A 23981-nucleotide genomic window follows, 5' to 3' on the forward strand; every position below is an offset into this window, starting at 1 on the left:
TTAAGTTTTTTAATAAACTGAAGAATGCTCAACATTCTAAAGTTTCTCATAAAGAGCTTAAAAAGGTGAAGCAAGAAAAAGAGTCATTAATTGTTCAGTTATCTGAATCACAAGTTTTGAATGACTCTTTGAGATCTGAGAATACCATGTTATTTAACATTCTTGATACACTTGAGAATAAATTAAAAAAATCTGAGGATCTCTTAAAAAAATTCTCAAGTGATAATTTGAAAAGCATGCTGTGTATTCATTTAGATATTTCGAACAAGCCTGGTTTGACTGCTAATTTAAGTATTTCTACTTCACATGCTTCTTATTCTGAATTAGGTTCTGTTGATACTAAGCCTGTGAATGTAGATGCAGCTTGTTCTGAAAATTCTTGCTTAAATAACTGTGTGACGCCAAATTCCAAAGATACAGGTACACAAGCTCATGGTAAGTTTGTCCCTACTTGTCATAATTGTGGGAAGATTGGTCATATTAGGCCAAATTGTTATTTGTTGAGTTCCCACAGGCCTTGGATCAAGCTGGATGTTCTGAGGAAAAGTGAAGTTGAAGTTTCTTCCTCATCAAAATATGTCCCTCCGCATAAGAGACATATAAAAGGTAAGGGCAATGTTATTTGTAAGAATGCTAATCATAATTCTGCAGAGAATGTCAAGAAGCATTCAAACAAAAGAAGCTTGCCCACCTGTCATCACTGTGGCATCACCGGTCACATCCGACTCAAATGTCCACAGCTCCAGACTCAGAAGTTGAAGGTTCAGAAGGAGTTGCCAACAAGAGCTACATCAAGTACTCTACCTCCTACGGCTCTTTAGGCTCCACGACATCAGCAGAAGTTTGTTCTTGCCAATCAGAGTGGCAAACCAAAGAAGAACAAATCAAGGCACTACAAGAGAAAGCCGCAGAAGCCCAATGGTAACCATGGCTATGAAGGATTGATGAGCCTAATGCAAGATATGCTAAGGAGTATGGCCAACATGGACATGACCTGCAAACCATCTCCACGGGTTAAGCAGGTATGGGTCAAGAAGGATGAGACCATTCACCCCTTGAGGGAGAGTTGACTCACCTAGTAGGTGATGTTTCCTATTTGGTTCCTAAATCCTAGTGCATGTCAGGTATGTTTGCATTGCATTGCATTGTTATTCATGTCATATCTTATTCATGCTTGGCATTCTATTTGAGGAACCATTTATTCTATACCCTATATTTTCTCTTGTTTTCTTGAGGAATATCTGCAAAAATTTTTTTGGGATGACAGTTAAAGCACATCGGGTAGCTACTTTTCTGTCTTGGTATTTCTAAACCTCTTTCCATGAGGACATGTTTGACTTTACCTTACATGCTAGGAATAGATGTCATTTCCTTTTCCATAAGCATGTCTTTGTTGTTTTTCTGTCTCATTTTTCAACAAAAAAAAAAAAAAATTGGGGAAAGGATGCAGAATTTATTTTTTTCTCTTGATAGCTTTTCAGATATTGTATGTGTTTTTTCCTAATATCTCAGTTCATTATGCATTGATTAGATATGCTTATATATGATTGAGAGTTTATGCATGATATCTGCTAAGTTTTCCTATTGCATATTAATGATATATAGTTACTTTCCTCATGCGATGAAAATGTGCACTATCCAAGGCTCCCCTAAGGTACATCATTTTCCTCTCTGACTTCTTGCTTCTGGAAATTCTAATGAGAGAGATGTTTTTGATGAGATGGCCAAATTGACCAAATGCTAGTTGAACCTAGAACCTTAAAACTCTGGCATTTTCTCTAGGTTGCAGCATCAAAAGAATCAAGCAGTAAATCATATGAATTCTATGCGCTCATTGTTTATTCACTACTTATGTGCTAAATTTGCAATATGCCTTGCCCTTCATGGTGCAAGTAAAATTTACCATGTCCTTCATGGTACAAGTAAAACAATTAAGTGTTGCATCTTAGGGGGAGTGTATCAAATGAGGGTAGCTAGGTCCTAGTAATTAATAAGGTTTGACTTTTGATTGATCTTTCATTTATTTTCTCTCTTGTATAGAAAATCTAGTTGCTTTTTGTCATATCAGTTAAATTCATACCTTCTGGGAAAAGTCTTCATACACACACGCATTGCATGAGTTGAGTAATCTATTTAAAATTTCTATTTGTAGGGAAATTTGTTTTCATTGAATGCTTAACTCTCATTTATATCTTTGCATATTTTTGCAATGCTATTTGACTGTTTTATCAGTTGATTATACATGCGTGTTCTGAAGCTAACTTTAAGGAAAAATATCTTTCTGCAAATTTTCCAAAAGTTTCAGATTTTCTATATGAAGTGACCGGATGGACCTATCCTTATGTCCAGACGAGCGCAGTCTTGCCATATGCTATTCTAGCAATTGCCGTCTGAATGGTTAAGTGACATGTCCAGATAGGATCTCTACAGGTTTAAGACTTGCATCCCTTTCTCTGCCATACACACATCTCTGCATTTTTATCATGGCATGTTGTGTTTTTCTCGTGGATTTCTCTCGAGATTTTGGCATTCTCTGCACATCTCTTCTCATCCCATGGTCTTCATTGTGTCTTCCATTATTCTTTTAAGTTTTTGTGCTTTTAGAATATTGGAATATTTGTTGGGATATTTTCTTGAGATAGTGTGCATGAAAATCCTATTATGTCTGTGTGTTGGGATGATATTGGTATATTTGGGTCATTTGGATTGCGATATTTGTTTTTGTAATTCTTGGGCATCCAATTGACAGCTGTCATAATCCCACTTTCTTTTTGGGACTAACAAGATCTAATATTTCTTTGTGGTGTTATTTTTGGAAATATTTAAGTTTAAATCTTTTCAGGAATATGTTGTCCAGCAGCTCTCATCACAATATCTGACAGATGGATCCTTTGGAAAACTGACCGGTGTTGAAGTTGGATGTTCAAATTCCAAAGGTCTCAGGATTAAGATGAGCTTTTCCCCTAGCTCATTCAGAGCCTTCCGTAGCATTCGCTCAGATCTGTATTAGTTAGAGGTTCAGTGGTGAATCTCCTCATTTATCTAGCAGACCAGTTGCTTAGTGGATGTCAATCTGTGGATAATCGGTTTCAGGCTTTGCAAAATCAAGAGATTGAGGGTTTTTCAGTCCATGGTTCCCGGCTTTCTAAGCTAGAAGCCGAAGTAGTACAAATCCAGCTTTTTATACAAATTTCTCTCCGTTACTTGATTTCAGTGGATCAGCAGGATTTGGTACTTGGAGGATTTCAGTTCCTCCCTTTTGGGCCACTTGCAGACTCTTCTCTATATTCCTATTGTTTTGGATTTTAGAACATTTTTGTCTGTGGATTATATTACTCTATTTACCCTAGTCCTTCTGAGACAGTTAGGGAGAGTAATTTTTGTTGTGGTTAATTTTTATTACTCTGTTTTACCCTTTGTTCCTTTGTGACAAAAAGGGGGAGTAATTTTTATTTTTCGACTGGGAATGTCTTTTCAAACCGGTCAAGTGATTTTTTTCCCAGAATGGCCAAAGGGGGAGTTTGTTAGTTTGTGATTGGCTACATTCTGATTGGACAAAATCACTTATATGTAAAGATGCTTTTTAATAGGGATCCCGCTATTCAGAAAAGCTTCAGAAGATTTTGCACTATTTGCAAGTCAGAGATTTCGGTTCCTTGCCAGTCGTCCGGACGACATGTCATCCTGTCCGGACGATCATCTGTCCATATTTCCCAGCCATCCAGACGACTTGGTTTTCGCTCTGAACACTCCTCTGTATCGAGAATCTTTTTCTCTAGCTTGCATCCGTCGGGACGACTCAGCAACCCGTTCGGACGACTCTCAGTGTTCGATCAAGCTTCATATTTTCTTTCCAAAATCAAATATAGGAAGATTGCTGCAACCGTCCAGACGACATGGATTCCCTTCCAGACGCGCTACTCCTTAAGGCAAGTTCACAATTCAAGCTCAACCGTCTGGACGCCAGCCTACCACGGTCTGGACACGCGTATGACAGATATGGAAATTGCATGCAGCAGATCACCCGTCCAGACGGCCATCCTCCTGGTCCCGACAAGCGAAGCCTTTATAGGGAAATTACTTGTAGTGGACATGTGACCGTTTAGATGACAGTGCCTCACCGTCCGAACGCGGCTCTCAAACAGAAAATATTTTCAGCGAAAATCTCAGAATTTTGGTCGCACTAGAGCTTAGAGATTACTTTGTGAGGTTATTGAGCTGATTTGTTCTCTCTATAGCAGTTGCTGTGTGTGCTGTTGCTGCGCTTAAACTGAAGTCTATCTTAGGGCTTTTTCAGGTAGGAAACCTGGTTGGGAGGCCTTCGTGTTCGGTTACACGTTAGAGAGCAAGGTACGACCACTGCATTAGGGGTATGTGAGTGTTACTATCTTGTATCTAGTCTTGTCTTCTGAATAGTGGATATCCTGGGTTTGGCTTCCCCGGAGTGATTTTTCTCATCTTGAGTTTCCACTTCGTTAACAAAATTTCTTGTATTATTTGTTTTTCGCATTATTTTGTTAATACATTACACACACACACACTTGCCTTTATTTTAGAAGTCAATTTCTATTTTTCAGATTTCATTGAAGACCCCTTCAAGTAGGTGACTTGGTTGAGAAGCATTCGTGTTGGGTTACACGTCAGAGTGTCAGATACGATCGTTGCATCGGGTATGTGAGTGTTACTGTCTATGTATTAGCTTTGTCTTCTGAATAGTGGATATCCTGTGTTTTGTCGCCTCAGAGTGGTTTTTCTCTTAATTGAATTTCTATTTCGTCAACAAAATATATGTCTCTTTATTTTCCGCATTTTGATATTTTGTTGCACACTATTGCACACACTTGTTAAATTAGAAGTTATTTAATTTTCAATTGGTATCAGAACTTGGTACACTCTATTTAGATTCAATTCTTGAGTGTTATCTTTCCTTTTGACTTCTAGTTTTATTTCAATGTCTCAAAATCTTAATATTGTTTATGCCTTTGATGGTACGAACTATGGCTATTGGAAAGCTCGTATGCGGTTCTTTTTAAAATCTATTTACTTTTGGAACATTGTTGAAACTGATTGGACTAAACGAGCGGATGCAACTCTCGAACTAGTCACTGAGAAAAATGCACCACTTTCTAATGATAAAGTCCTCCATGCTCTATGTCAAGCACTTTCACAGTCTGAATTCGCAAGAATCTCAAATAGTGAATCCTCTAAAGAAGCATGGCAAATTTTAGAAACAACATATGAAGGCACCAAACTTGTTAAATTTGCCAAACTTCAAATGTTGATTTCTAGATTTGAAGAAATTAAGATGTTGGAAGATGAGACATTCGGAAGTTTTACTCCAAAATGAGCAACCTAAGAAACTCAATGGTGAGTCAAAACCATCTCGGATGTAAAACTCATCCGTAAAATTCTAAGATCTTTGCCTGAGCATTTCAGAATCAAGGTGACTACAATTTAAGAAAGCAAAGACTTGGAAGAGATGAAGATTGAAGAGTTGGTAGGTTCTCTTCAAACTTATGAGTTGTCTACCCACGGTACAAAAAGATGAAGACCATTGCCATGAAAGCTTCCAATAAGAAGATCGAAGTCTCATTTGGAGATGACTCTGAGGATGAAGAAAAAGCTGTGGCTATGCTGGCCAAAAATTTCCGAAGATTAATGAGAAATGAGAGGTTCAAGAAGAAGTTTTTCAAAAAAATGAAGAAAGCCCCTAGAGAATCTGAACCTGAGGAAGCTGAGAAGAAAGATCCCAGAGGCCCAAGATGTTTTGAATGCTCAGGGTTTGGGCATATACGGGCAGACTGTGGGAACCTCAAGCAGGGAAAGGGGAAGGCATACAACATGACTCTCAATGATGAGTCCGTAGAAGAAGAAGCTCTTGAGCAAGAAAAATTTCTAGCTTTTGTGGCTCCACATGTTGAGGAGGAAGAGTTTTACTCAGAGCACAGTGATGAAGATGGGGAAGAACTCAAGGAGGCTTATAAAACCCTATATGTAGAGTTCGAAAAGTTGAGGGAAGCTCCCAAGCAGCACATCCATGATTTGAACAGTTTACAGACTGAGAAGAGTTCGTTGCTGCTCAAGATACAGGGGCTAGAGGAGAAGCTACTAAAGACACAGCTACAATTTGAGAGGGTCACCGATGAAAAGCTGACTCACATGCTATCAATCCAGAAGAGCCCAACTGACAAGACTAGACTCGGGTATGTAGCTCCTCCTTCTAATATTCCCTCTACTTCCAGGACTGTCTTTGTTAAGCCTACAGTCCCCAAGCGTCCACCCATAGTTGAGGATAAAGAGAAGGACAAAATCAATGGAGATGTTCCCGTTAGTCATATGCTACGTACCATCAGAAGATCTCCCATATGCCATCACTGTGGATTAAGTGGGCATGTCCGACCCCAGTGCTCCCTTCTTAAAGCTCAGAGAACAAAGGTCAAGAAAGAAGTGCCCAGACAAGCAAATTTCGCCGCAAGACCTCTGGCCCAGTATCAGACTCCATGGCATCAGGCTCCTTATAAGGCTCCAAGGCATTAGGCTCCTCAATATCAAGCCCCATGGCATCAAGACCCAAGGAATCATGCCCCACGACGCTAGGCTCCTCAGTATCAGCGGCCTCGGTAGAGATTTGTTCTTGCCAAGCAAAATAGCAAATCAAAGACTAACAAATCCAAGCACTTCAAAAGGCCGCAAAAAGTGGAGGATGATTAAAACTGCAAGGAGCTACCCTTTTGGATACAGAGCATGATACAGTGGATGAACCATCAGATGAGATCCTGCCAATAACCACTGACAGGAAGGCAGGCATGGGTCAGGAAGAAGGAAGACATCCACCCCTTGAGGGGGAATGGACTCACCTAGTTGGTGAGAATTTTCATGCCTTGGATTTGGTTCCTAATCCTAGAGCATCAAGTACTTTTTGGGGAAGACAGCAAAAACCATGTTGGGCGACTTTTTTTTTGTATTGGCGGTTTTGATCCTTCACTGGTTTGATTTTGCCTTGCATGCTCTTTCAATGATGTTGTTTCCATATAGCATGTTTTTATTTTATTTTATTTTTTTAAAAAAAAAACAAATTGGGGGAGAAAATGCAGGGAATTTTATTTTCTTTTCTTGGCATGTCAGATATTGCTTAGATATGACTGAGAGTTTATGACTTTATATCTACCAAGTTTTTCCTGTGTATGTAAAAGATGGATAGTTACTTTCCTCATGCGATGAAAATGTGCACTATCTAAGGCTTCCCTAAGTTACATTTTTTCCTCTCTAACTTCTTGCTTCTAAAAATTCTAAATAAGAGAGATGTTTTTGATAAGATGGTCAAATTGACCAACATGCTAGTTGAGCCTAGAGCCTAAAAATTCTAGCATTTTCTCTAGGTTCCAACACCAACAAGAACCAAGCAGTTATTCTTCTGAATTTTGTGTTATTTGCTTATATTCACTGCTTTTGTGCTGAATTAGCTTTATATCTTGTCCTTCATGGTGCAAGTAAAAATTTTACCTTGTCCTTAATGGTACAAGTAAAAACAATTAGGTGCTGCATCGTAGGGGGAGTGTATCAGATGAGGGTTCTTGGCCCTAGTAAATAAAATGGTTTGACTTTTGACTGATCTTTCATTGATTTTATCTTTTGTCTAGAAAATCCGGTTCCTTTTTGTCATATCAGCGAACTTCATACATTATTGAGAAAGTCTTCACACACACACGCATTGCATGAGTTGAGTAATCTATTTGAAATTTCTGTTTACAGGAAATTTTTGTGCTAATTGAACTCTAAAACTCTCTTTTATATCTCTGCATATTTTTGAGATGCTTTTTGACACCTTTATTAGTTGATTATACATGCGTGTTTTGAAGCTGATATTAGGGAAAATATTTTTTCTGTAAATTTACCTTCAGTTTCTGTTTTTCAATGTGAAGCGTCCGGACGGACTCTCCTTGCGTCCGGACAATTGTGGCTTAGACAAGCGGATGGTCAGGTGACACATCCTGACGCGCATGGCCTGTCGTATGCTCATATGGCAACGAGCATCCGAACGAGTTAATGATCCATCCAGACGGGGACCCCACATGTTATATATCGCTATCCAGCCCTAGCCGTCGCATCTCACCTTTTTCTCTCGAGTTTTCTTACTCTTTTTTGTTTTCTAGTGCATTTTTCTCGTGGGTTAGTTGATTGTCTCGGCTTATTTTGTCCTTTTGTACATATTTCTCTCCATTCCAGGTAATTTTTCAGTTCTCCTTATTCTTTTCAGTCTTTTGCTAACTGTTAGAATATTGAATCTTTTGGGAATATGTTTTGAGATTATATGTTGCATATTTGTGATATCTGTTGTGTTGGGAATATATGTTTTGGCATTATTTTGGACTGTATTGTGATATTCACTAGTTGCAATTTTTGGAAAAGTCCATTTTACTGCCGTTATAATGCCAAATTTTTTTTTTTTGGAAAACTAACAAGAGTCTAATATTTTGGAGAATATTTGTTTGTATACCTTGTTGGCTATTTTTGCATAATCATGTTTGCTGGTAGTCCTTCACGCAAAGTACGTCATAGGACAGAAAAAGATTTGGCAGCTCTCAGAGCCAAAATATGGACAGATCCATCATTGCCAAGCGGAATGTTGTTTGTGCGGACATCATGATGGCTCCTCTAGACAGTATCCATGAGATTATCCAAACCTATCACTGGGGATATCTTCACAACTATGCCTGTGTTGTGCTCACTAGGCTATTCAGACTATTTTATGCTAATCTCGAGGTTGTTCAGGATGATGACGGATGGTTCTTCAGTCCTTTGTGGAAGGACATGTTATCATTAGTGATCCTCAGATCATCAATCAGTGCATTGGGGTGCCTGTGCTCCAGATTTCTGTCAGCCCATACAATGAGGTAGTTTTGCCTCCTTCTTTGGATGATCTCAGAGAATTTTTCCATACTGTCCCTCATGGTGAGGAGCGTGCCACTACCATCAGGATTGGTGCCTTGTCTGCCCCGCACCATATGCTTGACAAGATCATCCTGCGAAATCTCTGGCCTATTACTAGGCGCAGTGACCTCATTCTAAAGAAGGCACAATTTGTCTATGCCATTTGCCTGCGCTTGCCCTTCTGCTTACGCAAGCATATTTTGGGAGTGATGCTGGAGGCTCATGATGAGAATAATACCAGTCTCCCCTTTGGCTGCTTACTTACTCAGATAATTTTGCAATCAGGCATCAGTGTAGCTGGGGAGCCTAAGATGAAGGTCCAGAATCCCATCAGCAAGCAGATGATGATGAAGTCTAATGCCCAGTTGAGGCGAGAAGATAAGGATGATGATCCACAGCCCCCTCCTATTCATGTTGCAGTACCTGACATGGCATCCTCCTCTCATACTGCTCCGCCGCCTCTTCAGCAGGATACAAGATATGCTCAGATCCTAGAGGCCTTAGCTGCACTCCAAGGGGCCTTAGATATGCACATTCTGTTGGACAAAATCATTTCTTTGTAAAGATGCTTTTTTAACAGGGATTCCGCTATTCAAAGTGTTTCCAAAAGATTTTGTACAATTTACAAGTCAGAAAAATCCGGTTCCCTGCCAGCCGTCCAGATGACGTGTCATACCATCCGGACACCGATCTGTCCAAAGCATAATCAGTTCGGACGACGTGGATTCTCGTCCAGACCTTCCTCTGTGTCAAAAAGCTTCGAACTACTCTAACTTGCATTCGTTTGGACGATTCAATAACCCGTCCGGACGACACTTAGTGTTCGACCAAAGCTTTAGGATTTCTTTCCAAAACACAGTTATGGAAAGATCACTGTAACCGTCTGGACGACATGGATTCCCGTCCGGACGCGCTCATCCATAAGGTAAATATTGCAATTCAAATCCAGACGTTCGAACGTTAGTCATCATGGTCCTGACTCGCAAGCATCAGATATGGAAATTGCGTGCATCAGATCAGCCGTCCGGACGACCATCCTCTTGGTCCGGACATGCGAAGCCTCTATATGGAAATTACTAGCAATGGATGTGCGACCGTCTGGACAATAGGGCACCACCGTCCGGACACGACTCATTGCAGGAAAGAATTTCAGTGAAATTCTCGGACAATTGATCGCACAATTGTCCATCCGAACGGTCCATGACTACCGTCCAAACGGCGCCCAGTTTTTATCAAGCCAGACGCTCATTTGAACCGTCAGCCTATAAATAGAGGTCCCTAGTCTTGAGAATAGCAAGAATTCGGTATTGAATTCCATTAGTGGTTAGAGAGCTATATTGTGAGATTTTTGAGATGAGTTGATCTCTCTGAAGCTGTTGCTGTGTGTATTGTTGCTGCGCTTAATTTGAAGTCTATCTTAGAGGTTGGCTCTAATGTAAAGGATTCCATTGAAGACCCCTTCAGGTGGGAGACCTGGTTGGGAGGCGTTCATGTTGGGTTACACGTTAGAGAGCAAGGTACGACCACTGCATCAAGGGTATGTGAGTGCTACTACTTTGTATCTAGTCTTGTTTTCTGAATAGTGGATATCCTAGGTTTGGCTGCCCCGGAGTGGTTTTTCTCATATTGAGTTTTCCACTTCGTTAACAAAAATCTTGTGTTATTTAATTTTCGCGTTGTTATTATTTTGTTAACACTTAGTGCACACACACACTTTCTTTGTGTTAGAAGTCAATTTCAATTTTTCAATTGGTATCAGAGCCCGGTACACTCTGTTGAGATTTATTTCTGGAGTGTTATTTTTTTTTTACTTCTATCTAAAAATGTCTCAAACTCTTAATACTGTTCCTGCATTTGATGGTACGAACTATGGCTATTGGAAGCTCGTATGCGTTTCTTTTTAAAATCTATTTACTGTTGGTGTATTGTTGAAACTGGTTGGACTAAACCAGCGAATGCAGCACTCGAACTAGTCCCACAGAAAAACACACGCCTTTCAAATGATAAAGCCCTCCAAGCTCTATGTCAAGCACTTTCACCGTCTGAATTTGCCAAAATTTCAAACTGTGAATCTACTTAAGAAGCGTGGAAAATCTTGGAGACAACATATGAAGGCACCAAACTTGTAAAATCAGCCAAACTTCAAATGTTGATTTCCATATTTGAAGAAATTAAGATGTTAGAAGAAGAGACATTTGGAGAATTTTACCCCAAAATGAGTGACCTAAGAAACTCCATGGTGAGTCTTGGGAAGACCGTCTCGGATGTAAAACTCATCCAAAGAATTCTAAGATCTTTGCCTGAGCGTTTCAGGATCAAGGTGACCACAATTGAAGAAATCAAAGATCTAGAAGAAATGAAGATTAAGGAGTTGGTGGGATCTCTTCAAACTTATGAGCTGTCTCTACACCCGGTCAAGAAACTGAAGACCATTGCCCAGAAAGCTTCCAAGAAAAATGTAGAAGCCTCATTTGAAGATGACTCTGAGGAGGAAGAAAAAGTTGTGGCTATGCTGGCCAAAAATTTCAGAAGACTTATGAGAGATGACCGATTCAAGAAGAAGTTTTCTAAAAAGATGAAGAAAGCTCCCAGAGAAGTTGAACCTGAGGAACAAGAAAAGAAGGATCCCAGAGGTCCAAGATGTTTTAAATGCTCAGGATTTGGGCATATACGAGCTGATTGTGGGAACCTCAAGAAGGGCAAGGGGAAGGCTTACAATGTGACTCTTAGTGATGAGTCAGAAGAAGAAGTTCCTGAGTCTGAAAAATTTCTAGCCTTTGTAGCTCCACTTGTTGAAGAGGAGGATTCTTACTACTCGGAGCATAGTGATAATGGGGAAGAACTCAAGGAGGCATACAAAACTCTCTATGTAAAGTATGAAAATCTAAGGGAAGGACGTAAGCAGCACTTTCATGATCTGAACAGTTTGCAGATCAAGAAGAGTTCTTTGTTGCAGAAAATTCAAGAGCTAGAGGAGAAGTTACTAGAGACACAGCTCCAATTAGAAAGAGTCACTGATGAAAAGCTGACTCACATGCTATCTATTCAGAAGAGCCCAACCGATAAGACTGGTCTTGGGTATGTAGCTTCTCCCACTGACACTCCCTCTACTTCCAAGACTATATTTGTCAAACCTGCAGTCCCAGAGCCTCCCCCCATTGCTGAAGATAAAGGGAAGGACAAGATTAATGATGATGTTCTAGGCACTCAGAAGCCTCCTTCCATCAAAAGATCTCCTATACGCCATCATTGTTGTCTAAGTGGGCATGTCCAACCCCAGTGCCCCCTCCTTGAAGCACAAAAGGTGAAGGCCAAGAAAGAACATGGCACTAGACCTCTGTCCCAGCATCAGACTCCATGGTATCAAGCACCTTACCAAGCTCCATGGAGGCAAGCACCAAGGCATCAAGCTCCTCAATATCAAGCCCCTTGGTCCCATGCACCTTGGTGCCAGGTATCTCAGCATCAGGGACCACAGCAGCGATTTGTACCTGCCAATCATAGTGGCAAATCCAAGATCAAATCCAAGCACTCTAAAAGGTCGCAGAAGGTTGAAGAGGATCAATACTACAGTGAGCCATCTATTTGGATGCAAAGCATGATGGAGTGGATGGGTCAGCAGATGAAGTCTTGCCAGCAACCACCCACTGAAAGGCAGGCTTGGGTCAGGAAGAAGAATAACATTCACCCCATGAGGGGGACTGGACGTACCTAGCAGGAGAAGGTGTTAATGCCTAGGATTTGGTTCCTAATCCTAAGGCATCAGGTTTGATTGCTTGACTTTTACTTGTTATATTTTGTATGCAATCTAGGAACCAGTTTTGTTTTGTCCCATATTTCTCTAGAGAGAGCATTGTAGGTACTTGTTGGGCAAGACAGAAAAAGCAGGTCGAGAGATTGTTTTTCTGTAATGGCATCATCGAGCTTACACAAGTTTGATCATACCTTGCATATGATGTCATTTTTTTCTTAAAAAAAAAAGGGGAGAAATTGCAGGATTTTCTTTTTCTTGGCATATCAGATATTGCATGTGTTTTCACCTGATATCTTAATTCTTTATGCATTAATCTACTTTGCTTAGATATGATTCAGAGTTCATGACTATATCTGCCAAATGTTTTCCTGTGAATGCAAAAGTTGGATAGCTTCTTTCCTCATACCATGAAAATGTACACTATCCAAGACTCCTCTAAAGGTACATCTTTCCTTCTCTGACTTTTTGTTTCTAGAAATTTTGAATAAGAGAAGAGGTTTGTGATAAGATGGCCAAATTAACCAAATGCTAGTTGAACCTAGAACCTAAAAACTCTGGCATTTTCTCTAAGTTGCAACATCAAAAGAATCGAGCAGTTACTCTTATGAATTATGCGCTATATCTGTGTATTTTCTGCTTCTGTGCTGAAATATTCCTTGTCCTTCATGGTGCAAGTAAAATATTTACCTTGTCCCTCATGGTACAAGTAAAACAATTGGATGCTGCATCTTAAGGGGAGTGTATCAGATGAGGGTGGCTAGGCCCTAGTAAGTTATAAGGTTTGACTTTTGACTAATCTTTCACTGATTCTCTCTCTTGTTTAGAAAATCTGGTTGCTCTTTGTCATATTAGTGAAAGTCATACCTTATGGGAAAAGTCTTCACACACACACATTGCATGAGTTGAGTTGTCTATTTAAATTTTCTGTCTACAGGAAAATCTTTGTGCTGATTGAAATCTGAACTCTCTTATATCTCCACTTAGTTTTGAGATGCTATTTGATTGTGTTATCAGTTGAATATACATGTGTGTTCTGCAGCTAACTTTAGGAAAATTAATTTCTGCAAATTTTTCCTCAGTTTTCTGCAATTTCAGTATGAAGCGTCCGGATGGCCTCTCTTTGCGTCCGAACGGGTGTAGCTTAGACGGCCGGACGATACTCCTTTAAGTCCGGACGTGCGAGGCTCCGATGGCCGGGCGGTAGGGTTAGACGTCCGGACGCGTGCGACCTGTCCGCATGTTTCGAGGCAGCGCACATTCGGACGATGTTAATGAGCCGTTCGGACGGGGACCCCACAACCTCTATAAAAATAGGCTGCGGCATTTCAAGAGCTACCCCACACAAAATCTCTCTTTTGGCTTCTAGTGAGTGATTTCTCTCGAGTTTTTGTATCATCTCGCCTTTTCTTGTCTTTTTGTGCATTAATCTCTCATTCCATGTATTTTTCTAGCTGATTTCTTTTCAGTTTATTTTAAAGTGTTAGAATTTTGATTATTTTGGGAATGTTGTTGAGATTATAACATGCATAGTTGTGATTCCTTGGTTTGGTGGACTGTACTTTCTCCCTATTTTAAAAGTTCCTTTTACTGCTGTTATACTGCCAGATTTTCTCTGTGCATTAACAAGATTATTCTCTTTTTTTTTTGGATTATTTTTGGCAAATCTTGTTGGTTTCTTTTGCAGAATCATGTCTGCAGGCAGTCCACAACACAGGGTTCGTCAGAGGATAGAGGGAGATAGAGCAGCCCTTAGAGCTAAGATCATGGACCGCCCAGTCATTGCCAAGAGGAATGTGGTCCAATCTGACATTATGGTGGCTCCTCTGGATAGTATCCATGACACTATCCAGACCTATCATTAGGGATATCTTCACAGCTGCGCCTGTGTTGTTTACACCAGGCTGGTCCAACTATTCTATGCTAACCTCAAAGTGGTTCAGGATGATGATCGAGGGTTAGTGCTTCAGTCCACTGTTGGAGGGCATACTATCACTGTTGATCCCCAGATCATCAGTCAGTTCATTGGAGTTCCTGTTCTCCAAATGTCTGCGAGCCCTTACAATGAGATGGTACTTCCTTCGTCTATGAATGATCTCCAAGAGTTTTTCCATGCAGTTCCATAAGGAGAGGAGCGCGCCACCACTTTCAGAATTGGTGCTTTATCTACCCCTCACCGCATGCTGGCCAAGATTGTTCACCACAACCTATGGCCTGTTGTCAGACGCAGTGACCTGATTATGAAGAGGGCCTAGTTCGTCTATGCTATCCATCTTCACTTGCCTTTTTGCCTATGCAAGCATATTTTGGGTGTTGTTCTGGAGGCCCGTGATGAGAGCAATACTGGTCTTCCATTCGGCTGCCTGCTCACACAAATTATACTATAGTCAGGCATCAGTATTGCTGGCGAGCCAAAGATGATGATCCAGGATTCACCCAGCAAGCGTCAAATGCTCAGCTACGGAGAGATGATCCAGATGATGATGATTTGCCCCGACCTCCTCCTATTCCTGTAGGCATACCTAGTGTGGCTTCCTCTTCTCGGACTGTCCCGCCATCCCAGCCGGAAGTCAGCTATTCTCAAATCATGGAGGCATTGGCCGCAATTCAGGGGGGCATGAGCTCCATGTAGCTCTCGATGACATCCATGCAGTAGGAGGTTCACTCCATTAACCTCCGGGTAGAGCAGAACCAACTGGACCTTCGGGAGTGCCTCAAGTTCCATCATCCTTCTGGCAGTGACGATGAGGATGATGCGCCGATGGCCGAGGCCACTTGAGTTCTTTTGTTTCTTATTGCTTTACTTATTTGAGACATTTGTTTTATATTTTGATACTCTTGTTAAACTCCTGGATAATATTACTCTGTTTACCCTGGTCCTTCTGAGACCTTTAGGGGGAGTAATTTTAATGTTTGATTTTTATTACTCTGTTTTACCCTTTGTCCCTTTGTGACAAAAAGGGGGAGTAATTTTTATTTTTGGACCTGGATTGTATTTTTAACCGATCAAGTGATTTTTGTCCCAGAATGGCCAAAGGGGGAGTTTGTTAGTTTGTAATTGGCCACATTCTGTTGAACAAAATCACTTCTTTGTAAAGCTGCTTTTTTAATAGGGATTCCGCTATTCAGAGTGCTTCCAGAAGATTCTGTATAATTTACAAGTCAGAAAAATCCGGTTCCCTGCCAACCGTCTGGACGATGTGTCATACCATCCGAATGCCCATCTGTCCAAAGCATCATCCGTCCGGACAACGTGGATTCCCATTCGGATCTTCCTCTGTGTCGAGAAGCTTCGAATTGCTCCAGCTTGCATTCGTCCGGACGATTCAGCAGCCCGTCCGGATGACACTCAGTGTTCGACCAAAGCTTCAGATTTCTTTTCAAAACACAGTTATGGGAAGATCGCTGCAACCATCCGGACAACGTCGATTCCCGTCCGAACGCACTCATCTATAAGGCAAGTATCGCAATTAAAATCCAGACGTCCGGACGTCATTCATCATGGTCCGGATGCGCAAGGATCAAATATGGAAATTGAGTGCTTCAGATCAGCTTAGAGAAATCCGAATTAGTGTCGATTTAGGTCATCTATAGCCTATAAATAGAGGCCTCTAGACATGTACAAGTTACAGAATTCAGTATTGAATTCTTCATAGCTTAGAGAGTATATTTTAAGGAGAAATTATGAAAATCCACTAGCTCTCAAGTTGTTGCCGTTGTGCTGTTGTTGTACTCATCAATTGAAGTCTATATTAGAAATGAGCCCTGAGGTAAAGGAATCCATTGAAGACCCCTTCAAGTACGAGACTTGGTTGGCAGGCATTCACGTTGGGTTACGTGTCAAAGTGCTAGATATGATCACTGCATCGGGTATGTGAGTATTTCTATCTATGTACTAGCTTTGTCTTCTGAATAGTGGAGTTCCTGGGTTTGGCTGCCCTGGAGTGGTTTTTCTCTTTATTGAGTTTTCACTTCATTAACAAAATATCTGTCTACTTTAAATTCCGCATTTAAAATATTTTGTTACACATTGTGCACATACACGCGGTAAATTAGAAGTTAATTTATTTTTCAATTTCCTCAAAGTTTGACTTAAGCATCGGAGCGAGACTTGCCTGCGTCCCGACGAGTTCTCTTGAGTTTGTTTGTTTTGCAGTGATCATGAGAACGCGAGGAGCATCTAAGAACTTATTGTCCACATTATACCGAAAATTGTTCTAACAATACCGAAAACTGTTCTAACAACCCGTACAGTAGTCAATTTTTGGCTTCGCCACGAGTGGCAAAACTGACAAATAATAGATGTTCTCGGTGTAACGAAGCAAGAAACTTGTTTGACGTGCGGACTAAACAGTATGGTTAACATAACATTTGTTTTAGTGGGAACTGCATTAGTGGGTTTTATCCTATTTTACAAGTTCGCTTTCCAACCCAAATTGATAACCATTTTGATTTCGGTTTATGACCGTCTTTTTACTGATTTTGGCGATTGAATGACTATGAAAGAGAAAGGAGTGCTCCATAGAATTTTTTTTTTTTTATATATATGAATAGTGCTCGGGAGATTTGGCTTAGGTATTCTAAAATAAATTATAATATATGTCCGGTAGTTTTTCTCAATAACATAATTGTTTAAAAAAAAAAAAAATTGTATAAAAAAGAAAAGAAAAAAAAATTTAAATCTAAACTGTTAAAAAAAAATTACAGTTTTTTAAGAGCACCGTAAGCCAAATCGGTGCGTACGGTAGGGAGTACTAATTGAGAAATTGTACTTAATTAGCACTTTTTAGTACCCATGTGAAGTTGTGAAACTGCTAAAAAAAACTATTGTGCCTCATCAACTTGATTTTCGCTGCTAGCATTGCTCTTATATATCCATCAAATTTATTTATTTTTTGCATTCTCCATTAATTGATCTCAACTCAACTTAATTGTTCTTTTCATTTTTTTAATAAAAAATATTTTATTAGAAAAGGGATGATTTTAAGTCAAAATAGAAATCAAGACTTCTAAAGGCCGGCAATATTCTATGTCTTAGATGAATTATGTATTATTTAGTGTTTCATTTTATTTTTTCCCTTTTTGATTAAATAAACGGTTCCTTTTACTTGTAAATCAAAAATTCACTAAAGAAAAAGAAAAAGAAAGATTGACGAGCTAGCATATATACGAACAACTTGGCTTCATATAAAAGCTTTGTGAATCTTTGATATCATACTTAATTTTATCCTCCTAACCCTATAGCATTGTTCTCCCAAATTGGGACTTTGTTGTGAGAGTCACAATTCACAAACACGTCAAATCAAATCTCAAACAGCTTGCAAAGAAAATCTAGTCAGTAGTAATGGTTAACAATAATACTGTAATAAGAATAAGATTCTCTTCCCGACAAAGGAACTTTTTACCCCTCTTTTTTTTTCTTTTTTTTTTTCCTATGGAAACGAAAGGAAAGGAGCTTTACTTAATAGAGATGGGTTAGCGTGTAGACTCCAGAAATTAATATATAAAGGAGAAGTATCTTTTAGAGTAACTGTAAAAACAGTAGGTTAATTTTCCTTAATGTAGAGGTGTGCTTCTCCCGCAACCACTAAAAGCCTTCAAAGCTTTTAACGATATGGACAAACACACACACACACAGAGAGCGACTGTACGTACGAGTTCACAACGACTTTTTCAAGCTCATTTATAGGAAATGCACTCCTGCATAGCGTTCCCTTTCCAATCAAACCAACGGAATAATATTTAATTAAAACTTTTTGAGTGGAAATTTTACGTACAGTGGATATTAGTCAATCTGCTTCCACTCAGGGATTCATACCGGCTAGCTCTTTAGTGTGTTTTCTTTTCTTGGTCTTGAGCTTTAATTTCAGTAGTGGCTTTGTTAAGTTCTGGTTTTGAAATATATGATGGCCGGGATTGGATATGAACGGTGGGGATCGAGATTGATTATTGGATTAATGGTTGTGATTGCTTTTCTTGTTATGGCTTCGGCAAAACAAACTTCGGAGCAAAGAGCTTCAACTTACAAAGTGACTGAAGAGGTTGAACCTCGTTATGTAATGAAAGTGTCCAAGGCTGCTGCTCCATCGGGTCATAAGCATGTTTGGCCGGTACTCAATCTTTCATGAATTTAGATAGACATGCATGCTTGTTTGTTTATAGGTTCTTTCATGTCACTATTAGTTGATTATTTTCATCACATTAAAAATATTATATAATCCCATTTTCTTTGTTTTCATAATTACTTTTTTCCAGCGAATTAACCGGCGGATTCAGTTTTACTCTACTTACTTTTGCTTGCTAAAGTACTCTTTCTATTGATTCTACTCATGGCAAATGTTTTTATCAAACATGTTGAGAAATGGGCAGGACATGAAATTTGGCTGGAAGATTGCTGTGGGTACAATAATTGGATTCTTGGGTGCAGCGTTTGGGAGTGTGGGAGGGGTTGGCGGTGGTGGAATTTTTGTTCCGATGTTCACCTTGATTATTGGGTTTGATCAGAAATCTTCGACGGCTCTATCAAAATGTAGGTATTCTCATCACTGCTTTGTCATTTCTTTTGCATTTACAGCTGCCACGTATAGCATTTTCCATTAATATATGTTCCATGGAAATCCACTGTCAGGAATTGTCTACATAATTAAGCTTTCTGACAATGAACAGTTTATAGTACTTTTGCTAACCTGCTTGTCACGGTTCTACTGAAGAAAACCTGTCAGAAAATTTTTGTGGTCTGGTTTTTTTGTCAGGTATGATCACGGGTGGAGCAGCTGCAACTGTTTTCTACAACCTAAGGCAAAGGCATCCTACCCTTGAGCAGCCCATCATTGACTATGACCTGGCACTTCTATTTCAACCAATGTTGGTGCTGGGGATCAGTATTGGAGTTTCTTTCAATGTGATTTTTGCTGAATGGATGATCACAATCTTGTTAATTATTATCTTCATAGGTAACGGTTGTTTTGCACTGCAGTCTTTTCTCCACGTTTTTTCTTTCTTCATGACCCTGCTTAATTCCCTGCAGTTATGTCAACCAAGGCTTTCCTCAAGGGTGTTGAAACATGGAAAAAGGAAACCAGAGTTAAAAAGGTGGTCTAGCTAAAACTTTGCTCATTCGATCATGTTCGTGTTGATGTTTTTTGGTGTTCATTTAGAATTCATCCACGATCCACCGTCTTCCATTTTTCTTAATTGTTTTTTGGTTTCTAGGAGGTTGCTCAACGCTTGCAATCAAATGGTGAGTTGATTTCAAATAACATTTTCTTTTCCTTCTGAGGTCTGTCTTGGTGAATTATTTTGGCACGCTAATATTCCCTTTGATCAGGTGCTGCTGGCAGTGAAGCTCGCGAACCCAGACCTGAACCTGAAGACCCAAGCAACGGCACTGGTACAGAAACCAAGGACTCTAAGAGAGCAGAGGTAAGAAAACGCAGTAATTACTTCCATTTGATTGATGATTTTCAGAACTCATGACTTCTGCAACCTTTACCCAGGTCTCTATTCTTAAGAACATTTACTGGAAGGAACTTGGACTTCTTGTGGCTGTCTGGGCCATAATTCTTGCAGTTCAGATTGCCAAGGTTTCCAATAGCGCTATGTGTTACTTAATTTTCATCACAAAAGCCTAAATTTTGGAGGGATTTTTTTTTTTTTTTTTTTTGTCATTTACAAGCGAATTAATGGGATACTTGTGTGTTGGAATTAGAATTACACAAATACTTGTTCAGCGGCATATTGGGCATTAAACCTGCTGCAGGTACCTTGTATGACTTTGATAAGAGAATTTAACAAATGTATTTTCTTTCTTTATAGCAGCGCGCAGCAGGCTGATCATCATTTTTTCTTTCGATCTTGTCTGTCAGATCCCTGTGGCCGTTGGAATGACTACATATGAGGCTGTTAACCTGTACAAAGGGCGGAGGGTGATTGCATCCAAGGGAGAAGCAGGCACAAATTGGCGTGTGTATCAGCTGGTTCTTTATTGTGCCTGCGGCATTGTAGCTGGCGTCGTCGGTGGGTTGCTTGGTCTTGGTGGAGGGTTCATTCTTGGTCCACTTTTTCTTGAGCTGGGAATCCCTCCTCAGGTGATCCTAAAGGCTAAAACTATAATTACACATGTCATGCATGCAATAGTTTGTGGGTAAAAATAAATCTAGTGGGGTAATTGAATCGAGATATGATTTTTTATCACCTCAAGATACAATTCTTGACTATCTTGCCCATGTGGCAAGGTTGTCCTCCCCTAGCTAGCAGTAGGGTTTTTTTTTCTAAAAATAAAAAATAAAAAATAAAGTAAAAGTAAAAGTTGTCAGGTAGATAAAAGGGTGATCAAGAGTTGTGTCTTGAAATAGCAATATATCATATCTCAATTGAATCTAGGTACTTACTGCATCAATGATATATGGTATGTGGGCTCGGTAAAAAACCATGCCAGAAAGTTGGGTAGTTATTACATCAATTGTATATTTGGAGTTCATTCATATAATTCCTGGACTGACCTGTTTAGAATGATCATGCAGGTGTCAAGTTCCACGGCCACATTTGCCATGGCATTTTCTTCATCCATGTCTGTTGTTGAATATTACCTTCTAAAACGCTTCCCAGTTCCTTATGGTAAGGGATACTGATTATTGAGGAGCACTTTCAACAAGCAAGTGGTAAAGACATCAAATGTTTTCGTATATATAGTTCAACATTTTTGTATTTAAACCTTTGCAGCGCTCTACTTTTTTGGCGTGGCAACCATTGCTGCTCTTGTAGGACAACATGTGGTAACAAAGGTGATCGCCATATTAGGGAGAGCATCGCTGATCATCTTCATCCTAGCCGCCACAATTTTTGTGAGTGCGATATCACTAGGTATGTGTACTGCTTTCATGTTCTCGATTTCTTCATTGAATTTTAATTTTATTTTATTTTATTATTATTATTATTATTTTTTATTTTTGAATATCATTAACGAGAGAGCACGAACTTTTGTTCCATCTTAAACAGGCGGGGTTGGCATAGCACACATGGTTGAACAGATTAAGCACAAGGAGGACTTGGGATTTGAAAGCCTTTGTACATAGAAATCTTTCTGTAGATATTCTCCGGCCCTAACATATATTGAACTTCTCATACTTAGGAACCAGATTAACCTACCATTGGTCCCTGAGATTCATAATTTACTAGGTTTACGGAGTACATGTTGAATTTAAGTTCGATTCTCATGCCTTATTTCAATACTTTTCACATGGTAGTCAAACAGATGGTGCACGATTTTTCAACCACTAATCAGGTCCTAAATTTAGTCGGACGGCAGACAACTGGACTGTTATCATGTAACACTTGCTTTCAGGGTTCTGAAACTACGATTTCTTTGACTAGAGGTTCAAAGTGTTATAATCAACCAAATGATAACCTCTCAAAGATATAGGGAATGAGTCATGTGGTATATACGACTGAGAATAATTTTTAAAGACTGAAATTTTTATTGATACTTTAAAACTAAATAGTAAAATAATACAAACCTGCCTTTATATAGGCTAATTTTATGTAGAAAAAATAAAGAAACAAAAATTATGAAAATCAAAATACTTGTAGAGAAAGTAAAAAATATTATTCTAAAAATAATTCTCTAATATTAAATCTTTTTTGTTAAAAAATTCAAGTGGCACCATTAATTTACTATCTGACAACTCAGCTTCTAATTCAGTATCTTCTCTTGCATTAGTCAACTCAGATTGGAAATAATTCATCCTCAAATTCAAATTATCTTTGTCTCGATCTTTTGGATGTTCAATCTATAACGTCCCAATGACATTAACTAATTGGTAGTTAACTCCGTGGTTTATCTCCCAATCTTATTGAAAGAAGAATAAGACCACGGGGATCTCATCCTCTCCAAAAAAAGTCTCCACGGAAGACTTTCACTAATAACAAAAGATAGAAATTTAAAAACCCACAATCACAAATAAGAATTGTCAGAGTGAAACTAAAACATCATAACATAGATAGCCAAATCTCTCAAATTACAGTCAAAAGACTAGTCGTCCAATATAACACATATCTGGAACCAAGATCTAAGAGTCATATCATAACATCAAAAGTCAAGTCCTACACCTAAGAAGATAAAGCATAAAGATAATCTATATCATGTCCTAGCGGGTATTACCATCTCCTCTCCACATCCTGGCTAACCACATGGGATCAAACTCTTGAAAAATTATCCTGAGCACTCCCTCCAAAAGGGCCAAGTGCCTCTCTGATGTCGTCCTTAGCAAAAATATCTATAAAAAAGATGTTTTATAGATAAAAAAAATATAAACGTAAGTCCATGACTTAGTGAGTAATAATACGCATAATGTATACATGTTATCATATGGGGAACTTAGGTATTTAAGATATAAACCACATGCATCAAGATACAAGTATCGCTTCACAATTCATAAGATGATCATGGATGCAATATAGATATAGTACATGCTTATAACAAGTGATCATGTCATAGTTCCACATTATGGTCTACCCATGATATTAACCCATTCTTGGCAGGCTTAGCGCTGTCCCGAGTGACCTATAATACAACTCTTGTGCCCCGGACATGTACCCACACAGTCATATACAAGCAGCCCGACCGAGTCCGACCTCAGGTGGCCCACGTGCATGTAACGCCCCAATGAAATTAATTAAGTGGTAGTTAACTCTATCTTTCACCACCCAGTCTTACTCCATCAAGAATAAGACCATGGGGATCTTATCCTCTCCGAAGAGAGTCAGCAGCGGAGACTTTCACTTAAAAGATAAGATAGCATTATAAAATTCACAATCACAATTAGATTAGCTAGAGTATGTTCAAATGATTTTAGGCTGGGAGATGAACCAGGGAGTTAACTACCAATTAGTTAATAGCTGAGGCTCTCAAAGTACGTTCAAATGACAAGTCATCAAAATATGAAGATACAAATCCAAAGCAAACAAGTGTATGAGTCATAAACATCAAGATTCAAATCCTACACCTAAGGGGATAAAGCATATAGATAATATCTAGCATATCCCGTCGGGATTCACTATCTCCTCTCTACATCTGTGCCAGCCAAATGGGATCTAAATCCTCAAAGATGATGCTGAGCACTCTCTCCAGTAAGACCATAAGCTACTCTGAAATTGCCATATATCACAAAAACTATCTATAAAATAATGCATGTTTCATAGGTGGAAAAGATACAAGTGTAAGTCTAAGACTTAGTGAGTAATAATACGCATATTACACATGTTATTATGAAATGAATTCAAATATTAAGATGTAAGTCAC

The 23981-nt window shown here is 39.3% G+C and overlaps 1 protein-coding gene across 1 annotated transcript; it reads left to right on the forward strand.

The window, feature by feature from the left end:
• The first annotated feature begins 18338 nt into the window (after positions 1–18338).
• LOC133864044 (sulfite exporter TauE/SafE family protein 3-like) lies at positions 18339–21889 on the forward strand. The gene is made up of 12 exons (XM_062300238.1): positions 18339–18792; positions 19052–19211; positions 19435–19635; positions 19710–19774; positions 19895–19922; positions 20010–20104; positions 20179–20265; positions 20391–20441; positions 20548–20769; positions 21205–21298; positions 21404–21544; positions 21680–21889. Exons 1-12 carry the CDS (start codon positions 18586–18588, stop codon positions 21754–21756), a joined length of 1428 nt encoding a protein of 475 aa, XP_062156222.1. The 5' UTR covers positions 18339–18585; the 3' UTR covers positions 21757–21889.
• The last annotated feature ends 2092 nt before the right edge of the window (positions 21890–23981 follow it).

This window comes from Alnus glutinosa, chromosome 3 (assembly GCF_958979055.1).
Source record: "Alnus glutinosa chromosome 3, dhAlnGlut1.1, whole genome shotgun sequence".
In the NCBI taxonomy this organism is placed as follows: domain Eukaryota; kingdom Viridiplantae; phylum Streptophyta; class Magnoliopsida; order Fagales; family Betulaceae; genus Alnus; species Alnus glutinosa.

What these genes read in the sequence shown, in the direction of transcription:
- LOC133864044 (XM_062300238.1), top strand. Translation starts at nt 18,586, where the DNA reads ATGATGGCCGGGATTGGATATGAACGGTGGGGATCGAGATTGATTATT. An exon ending in TTGCAGTTCAGATTGCCAAG is followed by an intron (nt 20,266 to 20,390) that starts GTTTCCAATAGC and finishes TGTTGGAATTAG; the next exon opens with AATTACACAAATACTTGTTC. An exon ending in GGGCATTAAACCTGCTGCAG is followed by an intron (nt 20,442 to 20,547) that starts GTACCTTGTATG and finishes CTTGTCTGTCAG; the next exon opens with ATCCCTGTGGCCGTTGGAAT.